The sequence below is a fragment of the Amblyomma americanum genome, chromosome 2 (assembly GCF_052857255.1).
Source record: "Amblyomma americanum isolate KBUSLIRL-KWMA chromosome 2, ASM5285725v1, whole genome shotgun sequence".
NCBI lineage: Eukaryota > Metazoa > Arthropoda > Arachnida > Ixodida > Ixodidae > Amblyomma > Amblyomma americanum.
Window position 1 is genome coordinate 158,677,183 of NC_135498.1, and position 12,065 is coordinate 158,689,247.

The 12,065-nt window shown below is 49.8% G+C and overlaps 1 protein-coding gene across 1 annotated transcript; it reads left to right on the forward strand.

Moving 5' to 3' along the window:
* The first annotated feature begins 149 nt into the window (after positions 1-149).
* On the forward strand, positions 150-3,236 carry LOC144119195 (uncharacterized). The gene is made up of 4 exons (XM_077651878.1): positions 150-388; positions 476-741; positions 1,693-1,956; positions 2,933-3,236. Exons 2-4 carry the CDS (start codon positions 739-741, stop codon positions 3,005-3,007), a joined length of 342 nt encoding a protein of 113 aa, XP_077508004.1. The 5' UTR covers positions 150-388; positions 476-738; the 3' UTR covers positions 3,008-3,236.
* The last annotated feature ends 8,829 nt before the right edge of the window (positions 3,237-12,065 follow it).

The following is a 12,065-nucleotide window of genomic DNA, read 5'->3' on the forward strand; positions in this document are numbered from 1 at the left end:
ACGGAGCGAAGCTTACGCCCACTGGGAAGCCCTCTCCAGCGGAGCGATGGGCAGCGCGCGAGCGTGCGTAAGAGCGCGCGGGCGTGTATGGGTATTCAAGATGGCAGCCGTCAACACATGCACCGGCGCTGTGCGTTATCGACGGTGACCACAGCTCAGGCCCGTTTACAAGCTAAGAAAGCGCGGAGATGTTTCACAGCTGAGAAGACTTGTGTCTTTTGCGTGAGCTGGCAGCGACCAGGCCGTTTGGAGATGACCATAAGTGGATCGAAGTTGTGCGCATCGTGAACCACGCGGTGGGCCGCGAACTTACGCTGCGTGGAGCAAAAGACCGCGTGGATTTACTAATCGGATACTGGCGACAGCAGGACGCCAAGAACCTTAAAAGGTGAGTTTTATTTCTGCCGAACTAAGACGTCGGGCACGCTGATAGGCAGTCGTTAATTGACGTGCATGCTGTTTTCACATTATTCAGGTCTAGTACTGAAGAGCAATACGCGGAGAAAGAGCAAATACTTCAAGACCTCTCCGACTACGTTCGGACAATCAATTATGAGTCGGGGATAACACCAAGAAGTGGGGGCATTATGAACAGAAAACGGCCCGCAACACCTGAGTGTTCAGCTTCCGTGTCCCTAACGGGTCCACGGGAAAGTGCGACTTTGGTGCAGGAAGCGACTGGCTGCAGCAGTATTCCTAGCGTGGCTGCCGACCGAAGTTGAGAAACTGAATCAACACATGGTAAGTTTTACCATGTGCGTCTCTAACCTTGCATGTTCTAGCTTTTGATTTTCTCTGCTGAAATATAAAAGCGCTTATGAGTGGTAATTGTTGCGGGTATTCTATGCACTGTAAATAAGTTCGATGAGTAAGAGCAGTCGAGTGCCTGAGCTTTTCTTATTTAAAGTCTTTAGAGCTCACTTCACTCATCACTACTGTGAATATCCTTACTGTTTTGTTGTTTTGTCTGTGAGCCTCCAAACATAACCCGCGTAAAAATTGGCAAATAAAACTGCGTTGAATTTTTCAGTTCGCTTGCTGTCTAGAATGGCTCGTAAATAAAACAGCACAAACATAAAAATGCAATTGACGCGAAATGAGAGAAAGCTTATGCAGTCTTTCTAAACCGAGTCGATCACCGTCAGTGCCGCACGGCCGGCCTTGGATGAATGATAAAAACAAAATACATTTCTCGATGATGCAGCAGCAGGAATGAAAAGCCGTACTCACGTGTTATAAAGCGTGAAACACGAATGCAGGCTGCCGTACTGTGGTGTGGAAAGTGGCTTCGCTTACTTTAGAACAAAGCAACCCTCGTCTGAGCTCTTTCACCGGCAAGCCCACCACCTAACAAAAGGCGCTGCGCATCCGTTCGGGTTTCGGTTACCGCATGAGTTGTACGGTGACTCCTAAGGACTTAAGCCCGATAAGTAATTTAGTTCCGTGGGTTCCTTTCAAGGGAACTTAGCGTGCTTAATAACTGAAGGTAAACCACTTCGTCAGGAGTTCGCAAAGCGAAGGGCGACGATTGGCAACCATAATAACGCTGATATTAATGTGGGCTCACTTAATTATGCAAATGCTGACGTTTGTAAGAGTTAACAGACGATATACGTTTCTTATCTGTGCGAATGAAAAGCGGCTCCTAGGAAGGCTGCTACATTTTTGTGTCGACCTTTCCTTACATGTTAGAACCCCAATCCCCGGCTGCTCAGCTGCTGCTCAATATGTATGAGCCGGATCCTCCGGAAACCTCGGTTGCTGCAGCTGCTGCTGGCGACCGGTATGAGCAACCTGTGCAAGGACAAGTGCACAACCAGCACTCTCCAAATGTCAGTCCAAAGCAGCAACACATCCTCGCCGGGCGAACGCAGCCCCAGCCCACAAATGGGACGGATCAAGGAAGAGAGCGCCAGCCTGCTGCTAGGCGACAAGTTCTTCCCGTCGTCACTAGAGGTAGTATTTGAAGGAACATTTTAACTGTGCAACCATTAAGGATTCGCTGAGTTGAAACGCATGTTGTATGATAGTTTGATGTGCGGTTGTACCAGAACATCACAAGTGTACATCACCTTGGCAGGTGACAGCAGGATTATTGATTGGTCGCAAGGCACCACTGTACCAGAAGTTGTATGATGACTCCTACGCAGCGCTTCATTAATGTGTAATATAACATATAATTATTATATAGTTAGTGCGGATATAATTAATTATATCGGCTAAATAGGCTACTAAAATGACTATCAAGGCTAATTATGTATTGCCGGGGCAGCTACGAGATAGCATGTCTTACGATGGTATTGTAGGATGTATGTAATCATAATTAAACACCACCCATGAATTTTTCATTCAGTGCGCCATCGCCACAAAAATCTTTGTGCCACTCAGATTGAAGATATTCACTGTACCTTTTTAGAAGCCACCTTACTCTAACATACCGCCGATCGCCGAATGCGTGTTTGTCGTTTTCCTGCCCCATTGTGGTCTTGACATGCAGGGTGGATGAAAAAAAAAGCAATCGTCATTGTCTTTCACACGGTCAAGGGACTTCTCTTTCCGCATGTACTTTGAAATCTGGCGTGTATAGGACCCCAAAAACTTACCGAAAGAAATGGTGTCTTCATTAATATGCTGCCAATTAGTACACAGGCTACACTGCAAGAGGAACTCTGTTAGACATAACAAAAATGGCACACAAGCAGAAACACAGGGGTCATAAAATGTTTACTAGCTGTCCTCGCGACAGTCCTTTTTATTTTTTATACAACGTGTATTCTGGTACCCGTTCTGTATACTAAGTCCCGGTTACCCGTGAATGTCACAAGTCAACTGACTACGTCTGGTAGAAACATGTATTTGTGACTATTTTGCTGCAGTGGAGAAGCTCAACTGAATTTAAGGTTGATAAAAAAATTCCTGTCCGTTTTTGCAGGACCCCGGGGGCTACACAGCATGGGGCTTCAGTTGCTCACTATGCGAGAAAGAAACGACTATGAGCTGCGCGTAAAAGCGCAAGAAATTGAAAAACAAAAAGTGGAGAATGAAACACGGCGACTCGCTCTAGAGGAGCGCAGGTTGGACTTGGAGGAGAGAAAGCATGAGCTCGAAGTGAGCCGTTATAGCAGAGAACATGAGAGGCTGCTCGAGAACGTACAGAGGATGTTAAATGAACAAACCCAAGCAATATTTGATTTCTTCGGTGCAAATCGCGCATGACATAAATATCCAGAAAATTCTCCTTGTACACCTTGTGCTTGAATAAAACACATTTCAGAAAGATGTGTGAATGGCAAAACTACCGAGGATTAAGGTAGGTTTCTAGATCTGGTGGATCAAGGCCGAAGTAATGCGATACCTGGGCACCATACAAACATGTATGACAGTTTGCCAAAAGCGCACTAGCTTTATAGATACGCGGCACGTTCTGGCGGTACAGCTTTTGATTTTTCTTAAAGTCAACAAAGGCGAACAGTCCTGCAATTTTTCCGAATCCCCACTCCACGGCTTGCCTTACGCTGTTCATAGCTTTGTTGAACGCGCACTGTTCCGGTGTGAGGGACACACCACCATATGGCTTCAGCAAAAGAGGTCGCAGTGGGTAGGCGGGGTCACCATAAATGCAGAAGTTGCGCCCTTGAACGAGCCTTTCTAGCTTCGAATATAAGTTGCTGATCCCGAAGTTACCTGAAAGTAGAAGTGAATTATAAATGGTCAACACCCGTTTTGAAGCAGCTGGTATGGGAGGAGAAAACAATGCGCAACATCGCATTTTTGCACTTAACACTCTTCATTGATTTAAACTGTTCGTTATTACTCACCAGCGTCATGCTTGCTGCCCGGGTATGATCCATCCAACTGGCAAATGATTCCATCGGGGCACATTATGGATTGGTATTTCAAGGCATGAAACCGCTTGTGCCCACTAAAGTAAAGGTTTTGATTTCTTGATGGCCGGCATAATGCCCTTGCTGTACCGTCGATGAAACCCCAGCAGTTTGTCAGCTGGGCACCTTTGGCGTGAACGGCCTGAAAATTTTAAGTGTGAACTTGTAATTGCAAATTTTGACAAACTTATTGATTCTGCTGTAATTCCGACTTACCTGCGAGAATTTCTCCAGCGTGTCGAGATTGAGCCAAGAATGGTTATTTACATCGTCAAGCAAGCGAAAAAACCGCTCGTCGATGTGGCGCAGAACTTCGTTCGTCAGTGATGATATCGTTGAACTGTGCCGCCCGAAAATATCTTCAAGATCACACAGCCGGTTGGGATATGCCAGCCGTCGTAAGGTAAAACAGAGGGCTTCATCTCCGGGAACCACAACCCTTTGCGCAGTTACGACCTTATAAGGTATGCGCAAGGCCCGCTGAAGTCTGCCTATATGCACCTTCTCGAAACGAAAATACGTCCTAAAGACGCCATCGTCCATAGCATCAATGTTCAAAAGTCCGTGCACTGAAAGTGGCTCACGTCGTATCTCGCCAAATACCTCCAGGCACAGCACATCTCCAATCTCGGTCCAGGTTAGTTGCGACAGCAGCAGCGGGTCCTGTAGTATACTCTTCGGCATGATGCGAACAGCAGTACCAGCCGCCAATTCGCGAATGCGCGCGAAAACAGCTGACCTTCTTTGTTTCGGCTTGACTTGAGTAGCACTGGCGAACATATCCTCTTTAACAGACTGCGCTTTTGTACATCTAAAAAGCAACACTTACCAAATAATTAACTAGAAACACAGAATCTACCTTCACAAAACAGTTTCAGCGAATTAGTAGCAGGCTTAATTGATATTCTTTTCACTCTAACTCGATTTGCGACCGAGAGGTGGAGCAGCAGAGCAAGCGATTCTACTCCGCTCGAGAAGACGGGCGATCCGCCGGGCTAAAACTCTTTTCTCGCGCGCCTCTCCGCTGGCGTATCCGCTCGCCTGCTCCGCCCCGCTGGCCGTAAAAGCGCTCAGCTAAAACTATCTAATGACAGCCCGATCCGCGACACGCACGCAACGAAAACAAAAAGAACGTGGTAAAGCGCTGCACAAAGTAAAACAGCACGCCGTCGTCCCTTCTCGACTGATGATCATAGTGATTATTAGGGTATCTTTATGTTTCAGTTGGGCTGCTCACTACTCGTGCTATTGTGACCAGACCTGTGAGAAGCTCACTCACCATCAGCTCATCTCCTGCGCCAGTTAACAACATTATACTAGCTTTACGATGTCGGCCAACACTACGCTTGTGCGAACTCCTCCGCCCGTCCGAATTAACCGAAGCGCGGCTGAATTCTTCCGACTTGTGAAAGTTTCACGTCGCTGAATACGTTCAATGGAACCGGACTGGGTGTCCAAATTATCCAGTTTTCCGAAATAATAATTAAAGTATGTAAAATGACGCGATACACACCGTCGGGACGCAAATAGGTGACGAGCGATTGAAGTGGACCCTTGGATAGGCAAAAAGCTGGCACCTCATGAACCGACAGGTTCGGCTCATGGAACTGAGTAGACAGGTTGACGGGGAAATCCGGGACGGCATAGTGGTTACTTAGCGCATAAGTGACGTCGGCCCTGGAAGAGTGGCTGTGGGCGAACCCGGTCGGCGGGGGAGGGGGGGGGGGGGAGGGGGGTATGGTCTAATGCAATTTGAAGATAATTAAGATTAACCTACTGGGAAAAAACTGCTATAACAGGGTTTATATTTGCACGAAGGCCGCAACGAATACACGAGCCGTTAGCTAGCCGAGTGATTCCTTTAACTTGTATACCGTCATGTATACCGTCACACCGGGAAAAATTGTTGGTCCGTTTTAGCTGCAACGAACACGATGACCTTCAATTTGCGCTGGACTGTAAGTGGCAGAGGCGCTTTCAGCTTGGCCTCACTCCGGACACGAGTGCTATGGTGAAGAATATTACTTTTCTCCGAGACAAGGGGGCGCCAACACCAGCCGCTTCCAAGTAGCGTCGTGGACGTGCTTCTTCAAATAAAAGTCATCAGTGGCACTTCTATGCAAAACGAAGCGTGACGTCACCGGAAGGCCACAACCATGCCACGGGAGGATCGAAATAAAAGAAAACGAAACAAAGTGTTTGGTTTTTTAAATTGTGGCAGCGTGCCTGCTGAAATAAAATATTTACACACAGAGATACACGCCAGACTCTCGAAGGAAGTCCACTAACGTCCTGTGGTGCGGCCCAGAGGTCCAGCCTTCTACATCCGGCGGTCGACCTAGGGACTGTCCGCGCCGTAGCTGGTGTTTTCTCCGGATGACACGCAAAGAGGGACAGGCCCAGAACAAGTGTCTGGTGTCCGCCTTGAAGACAGGAGCGGGACACAAATGCGGCAGGAATAATAGAATTCGGCATGATACTGTGCCGGCCACGACCAGGGACCAGGTTACCGCTGGAGTAAAGGCGACATGGAGGCTCAATCTTCTTAGCAAGACCTCTTCCCAGCGTACAAGGCCGCCAGTGAGGTCTGTACCACGCGGTGGAAGAAGTGCTCGCGTGGCGCGTCGGGGGTTTTCTTTATTTATGAGGAGTATTCTCTTCGGAGAGGTTGGGGCGGGGACGTGGAGGTCAGTAGGGATTTGGTAGACCTACCATAGCTTGTGTGGGGCGCACATTTCGCCGGATCCATCGTGCACGTACTGTGGGGGCGAATATTTCAAGTATGTCTTGATTTTCCTCTGCCAGTAAGTCGGAGTCTAGAACACGCCGCAGACTACGGATGGCACCTGAGGAATCTGGGAGGATGTCAAGGTGGCTTCTAGAAGACAAGAGGGGACAGATGATGCTTAATGCGTCCCGAACGGCGAAAAGATTCTCCTGTGTCGACAGCCAGCCTGGGGCTTTAACAGCGACAGCTGCTCGAAAAACATGCTGCAAAAAAATTTGCCTCAGTGCAAATGAGACATAGTGAAGCAAATGTAGACCAATAACGATGCAGACGAGCCGCCGAAGCCGAAGCTAAGCGTCTCCGTCGTCCCTGATTATTGCACTACTGCTTCAGGGTTGCAGTACCGTCAGCATTTACCCGACGTTTACAAGGGCGTTGGTGAAGCTGTAGCGGAAGAAATTGTAAACACAACGAACATTGCACACCTTTGTTCAGAGTTACTGGAGCAGTCTCAAAAAGGGTCACACCCCCCCCCCCCCCCCCATTTGATATCTTTTCGCACCAGAAACTTGCGCAGTCCAGCTATCACCACAGTCTCATTACCGCAGAGGTCCAATGCATGCCCTTCCTATAGTGCATACCACCTAGCCGTACCCAAGAAGCCAAAAACCACGAGGGCGATTTCGCAATTACTTGCTCTCTCTGCCCGGAACTCTTGCTCCCGATAACGACTCTTTATCGCTGCTCAGGTCATCATGCACGCGCCTGTGCAGTCAAGATCAGCAGGAAATGAGCGCGGGTAGAAATAGAACTGATGTGTTCCAAAATGGAAAGGAAAATCGGCACTTCAGCAACCTCGCACGCTCAGCGCCTTTGACTAGGGCGAACAATGGAAGCAACTTCATAAGGCATCGACTTACACTGCACAGCAACTGCGCGCACAGAAATCCTTGCAGCACATTCGGCCTACCCGCCGCGGTGGCTCAGTGGTTAGGGCGCTCGACTACTGATCCGGAGTTCCCGGGTTCGAACCCGACCGCGGCGGCTGCGTTTTTATGGAGGAAAAACGCCAAGGCGCCCATGTGCTGTGCGATGTCAGTGCACGTTAAAGATCCCCAGGTCGTCGAAATTATTCCGGAGCCCTCCACTACGGCACCTCTCTCTTCCTTCCTTCTTTCACTCCCTCATTTATCCCTTCCCTTACGGTGCGGTTCAGGTGTACGACGATATATGAGACAGATATTGCGCCATTTGCTTTCCCCCAAAACCAATTTATTATTATTATTATTATTATTATTATTATTATTATTATTATTATTATTATTGTTATTATTATTATTCGCCTTCGCTTCACGACAGCAGACCTGATACCTGATTTAACATCTGCTGCTGGTCCTTGGACCTAAGATATTAAAATTTATTTTCGGAATATGGCGGAGTGCTAGACGCACTCTGGCACGGGTCGTCCCGGTACTGCACTGGCTCCGGGATCGGCCCGGGGCCTCTGGGCCTTTTAGCGCGCAGCGCATTTCCTTTATATTTTTCCTCTCCTATCCTTTAACTCTCCTACTATCGGCACGCGGCCGCAAGCGTGGCTCGGCTTGAGCCAGTAGGCAGGCCTGTGCTCTTTCTTTTCTATTTTCCTGGCAGCAGCAGTACAGTACACACTGTAGACGACCAGTTCATGTGCCGACGTGCGCATCTAGGGACCCCTCTGCGTCATGTACGAAGCCTCCAAGGGAAACTAATTAGGGTGAGGTCCTTTCACCGGGTTAATTAGCGCGCGGACATCGCTAAAACCGAGCAGACAGCTGTGCTACCTAGGTACAAGACAAACAATAGGAGTGAGCACACACGGAAAGGGCACCGCCAGCGAGCGTGTCCTTTCCTTGTGCGCTCACTTTCATTGTCCATTGACACTATAGCAACTGGTTCGTTGACGCGGTTTCAGTGACGTCTGTTTACAATAACCGACTGTCCGCTCTGGAAGCAACACACCGAGCAGGCCCGCATTCAGCTCTCGCGCCCCTTTGGCTCTCCGGATGTGACGTGAAGCTGCGGCCAAGCTTGACATCCGGTAGCAACCTCCTGGTTCTATAAGTGTTTTTGATGATGTCCAGCATAAGTGTTCCGCGGCCATGAGGAGTCGCATGAAGGGAAGAGAAAATGCAGGGTGGGCCGTTACCGGCGGACTCAATCTAAGATAGTGGCGCGGTGGCCACGCCGCTGCTAGTGCGTCATTCTTCGATGTTCTGCAGTCGCGTGCTGGTCGGCGACTGCTGTGCTTCAATGATAACGGATTAAGCCATTTTTTCAATGTAGAGACAATCATCCGCGGCAGAAGTGGAGTAGTTTTTACACCCACCAGGATCCGTTTCTTGTCTGCCGACGCAAAACAGTTCAGGAGTAAAGGAGAAGCTGTAGTGGAGATAATGGCAGTGCTAAAGGCGTGTAGAAGTTGTTGTGCCACGACCACGGAGGAAGACTTGCTCCGTGGCCTCGACCATTGCTTTCAAACACTGGTGTCAGTGAGATTTTCACGGCATTTCAAGTTGCAGAACATTTATATGTCAAGGTAAGGAGAATGATGGTCTACTTTGCGGTATATGAATGCTTGTTCGGTGTGGAATGATGGAGTTAAGCTGTTTCACGCCACCTTAGCCCTGGCGTGAAGTAAAGTTGCTCTAGTACTCTTCGCGTATGCTTTGTGCTTCAGAATCCCGGTTTGAAAACAGGAATGTCGAGTTTCTCTCTTGCCTGCCAGCCTCTCCCTCATCTAGTTTAGCCGCTCTCTCTTGTATATGTTGCAGTCGAGCAAAGAGGGCTGAGTTTCAAGGGAAATTGCGTAATCGAATACAAGATTGGATGCTGAGAGCCTTCCGTAATAAAAAAAACTGCTGAAGTTTAAATTATTTTTCGTGGCTACTAGCCAGCCATATAACATGAGGAGCACGTGGTAGCAAAAGAATAATAAATGCTTATTATGACATTCGTACTGACTGCTCTGCACCAATGATTCCGTATGTTTTTAATAGATTTGGCGCAGAAGCACATTTGCGTGAGAAAAACTAGAGCGTCGAAGTTATCCCGCAGGCTAGACTGTGCGGAGATTGGGCTTCTTGAGCGATCGGAGTGCGCGCCCGCTGCTGCCGTTTTGCTCGTTAGAGAGACCCCCGCGGAGTGACCGCTAGCGGAGTGCAGGCGCCCGCGCTGCTTGTCCTCCTTTCCAAGGGAAGCTCTGTGGAAGAACCGCTGTAAATCACCCTCCCTTTCGTTTTTCCCGCTTCGACCTCGCGTCTCCATTGGGGCACTCCCAGTGACAGCTGGGGGCGTTGCTTCCGCAAGAGGCCGCGAGCGGGAAATGAGCGGGGAGACCGCCACCGACTCGGGCAGCAGAAAGGTACGTAGATTTCGCCTCCTGGGGGCCCCGGTCTTTGCCGGGGGACCAAGAGCGCGGGTGGTGTAACCTTGCGCACCTAGTATGTACGCTCGAGTCCAGGCCCGAGCCTCCGGAGTCCCGTCTCCCGCCTGTGCGGCGCTCACGCGCTCTGGATTCGGGACGGCCTGGCTTGGCTGGTTCTCCGTCATCGCCGGCCACTGCCGGTGACGACGCCCGATGAGCCATCGACGAGCGACCTGCGTCGTCAAGACGTGCTCCGCGCATTCCCTATCCTCCCTCGTGTTGTGTCGCGGGCGATCTAACCCTCTGGTTGGCCGTGCGGCATGCTATCGCCTTTGGCTGTGCCGTCACGCACGAATATATAGTTCTTGCTTTGCGCGCGCGGCTCCGCGGGCCCGCTTTCGGGTGCTGCGGCTGGGCTATTGTTGTACTGAGGTCTGGGGATCAGTGCAGGGTTGTGTAATGCAACTTCCGCTGTAATAAACACTTGTGCTCTCAAATAATTGCGCCTTCCTTCCTTCGGAGCGAGAGCCCATGCGCGGCGCGCCGAACGCTGGCAGTGCCCTCAGCTTGCTCTGGCCCGAACCCGCGATATGTGAGCGAAGTGTCACTCAATTAACACTTCGGCACGGGTTCGTAACCAATCCCACAACTGGAAGACAAATAAAAAAAAACGTGAAGCGTTAAGGGCGCAATAGCAGCTGCGCGAAAGGGCATCTTGGCTAACGAGTTTGGTCAGCGCGGATTAAGGATTTTTGCAAGCATTCCACTTCAAATAAGCCGCCGGGAAAGCTAGTGCTATCGGAAAGCCGGTGGATGGTCCAATTTTTAGGGGAATCGCTCAAGGTGAAACAGATTTGTAATACAAGAGTAATTACTCATTGGCACCCACCCAAGCACAGCCATACGGCTACAAAGAAGAGCTTTACAACTTCCACGAAACACACACACACACACACGCACGCACGCACGCACACGCACACGCACACACACACACACACACACACACACACACACACACACACACACACACACACACACACACACACACACACACACACACACACACACACACACACACGCACGCACGCACACACGCACGCACACACACACGCACACACGCACACACACACACACACACACACACACGCACACACACACACACACACACGCACACACACACACACAGAGCAGAGGAGGCGTCTCAAAGGAGAGACATAGACAAGAAAACATTTATTTCCCGACCCTGGCCCTGGTCCACGTCTCAAGTCGGACCATCTGAGCCGATATCGCCCAACACGCGTGTGCTATGGGCAACGAGCAGCGACCAGAGTATTTGGCGGAGTGAAACAGGAGGAGCGGCCCAGCTCTCCCAAGAATGGGATCCCTGCGTGGGTAGGAATGTTTTGTAGGTAGTGGGGGTACTGTGTGGCACGTGGACAGGTCCGATACGTGCGCGAGATGTCAAGGTAGGAGCCACGTGCCTGACAGCGGGGATGGCCAGAGCGCTAGAGTATGTGGTGGCAGTTAAAGTCACATGGCACGAGTTGCCCCGAAAATGCGCTAAAAATTACTGGCTGGACTATCCTGAGGCTTATTCATAACATTCGGCGAGAGCCGTCATATACCTCCATTCTCTTCCCTCCTTCTTCTCTCTGTCCGCTTGGATTGCTTTCTGTCTTTATCGTCATCTCTCTGCTTGTTTTGCTTGCGGATTTCTGCAGCAAATACAACGGTCTCTGCATTACGACTAAGGGTGGGCTGCTATTAACCGTTCATCAGAAAAAAGCGTTCCTTGCTTCTTAACCCTGAGCTGTTTATAAACTTGGGCGATTGTGGAGACCACTCAACAGTTGATCTCTGTACCTTGGCTCAGAGGAACCGGAAGGCTGTTCGGGCAGACAGCCTCTCTTCACGAATGCCTCTCCCGATTGTGTTCTGCCCAATGCTATTCCTGCAATGCCATACGGCAACCAAAGGGGCAAAATTTTATTTCCCTGGATGATAGGCAGAACAAGCGACAGGGCGTGCAATGTACTCAACGAAATGTGTT

What these genes read in the sequence shown, in the direction of transcription:
- LOC144119195 (XM_077651878.1), top strand. An exon ending in TCTTCCCGTCGTCACTAGAG is followed by an intron (nt 1,957 to 2,932) that starts GTAGTATTTGAA and finishes CCGTTTTTGCAG; the next exon opens with GACCCCGGGGGCTACACAGC.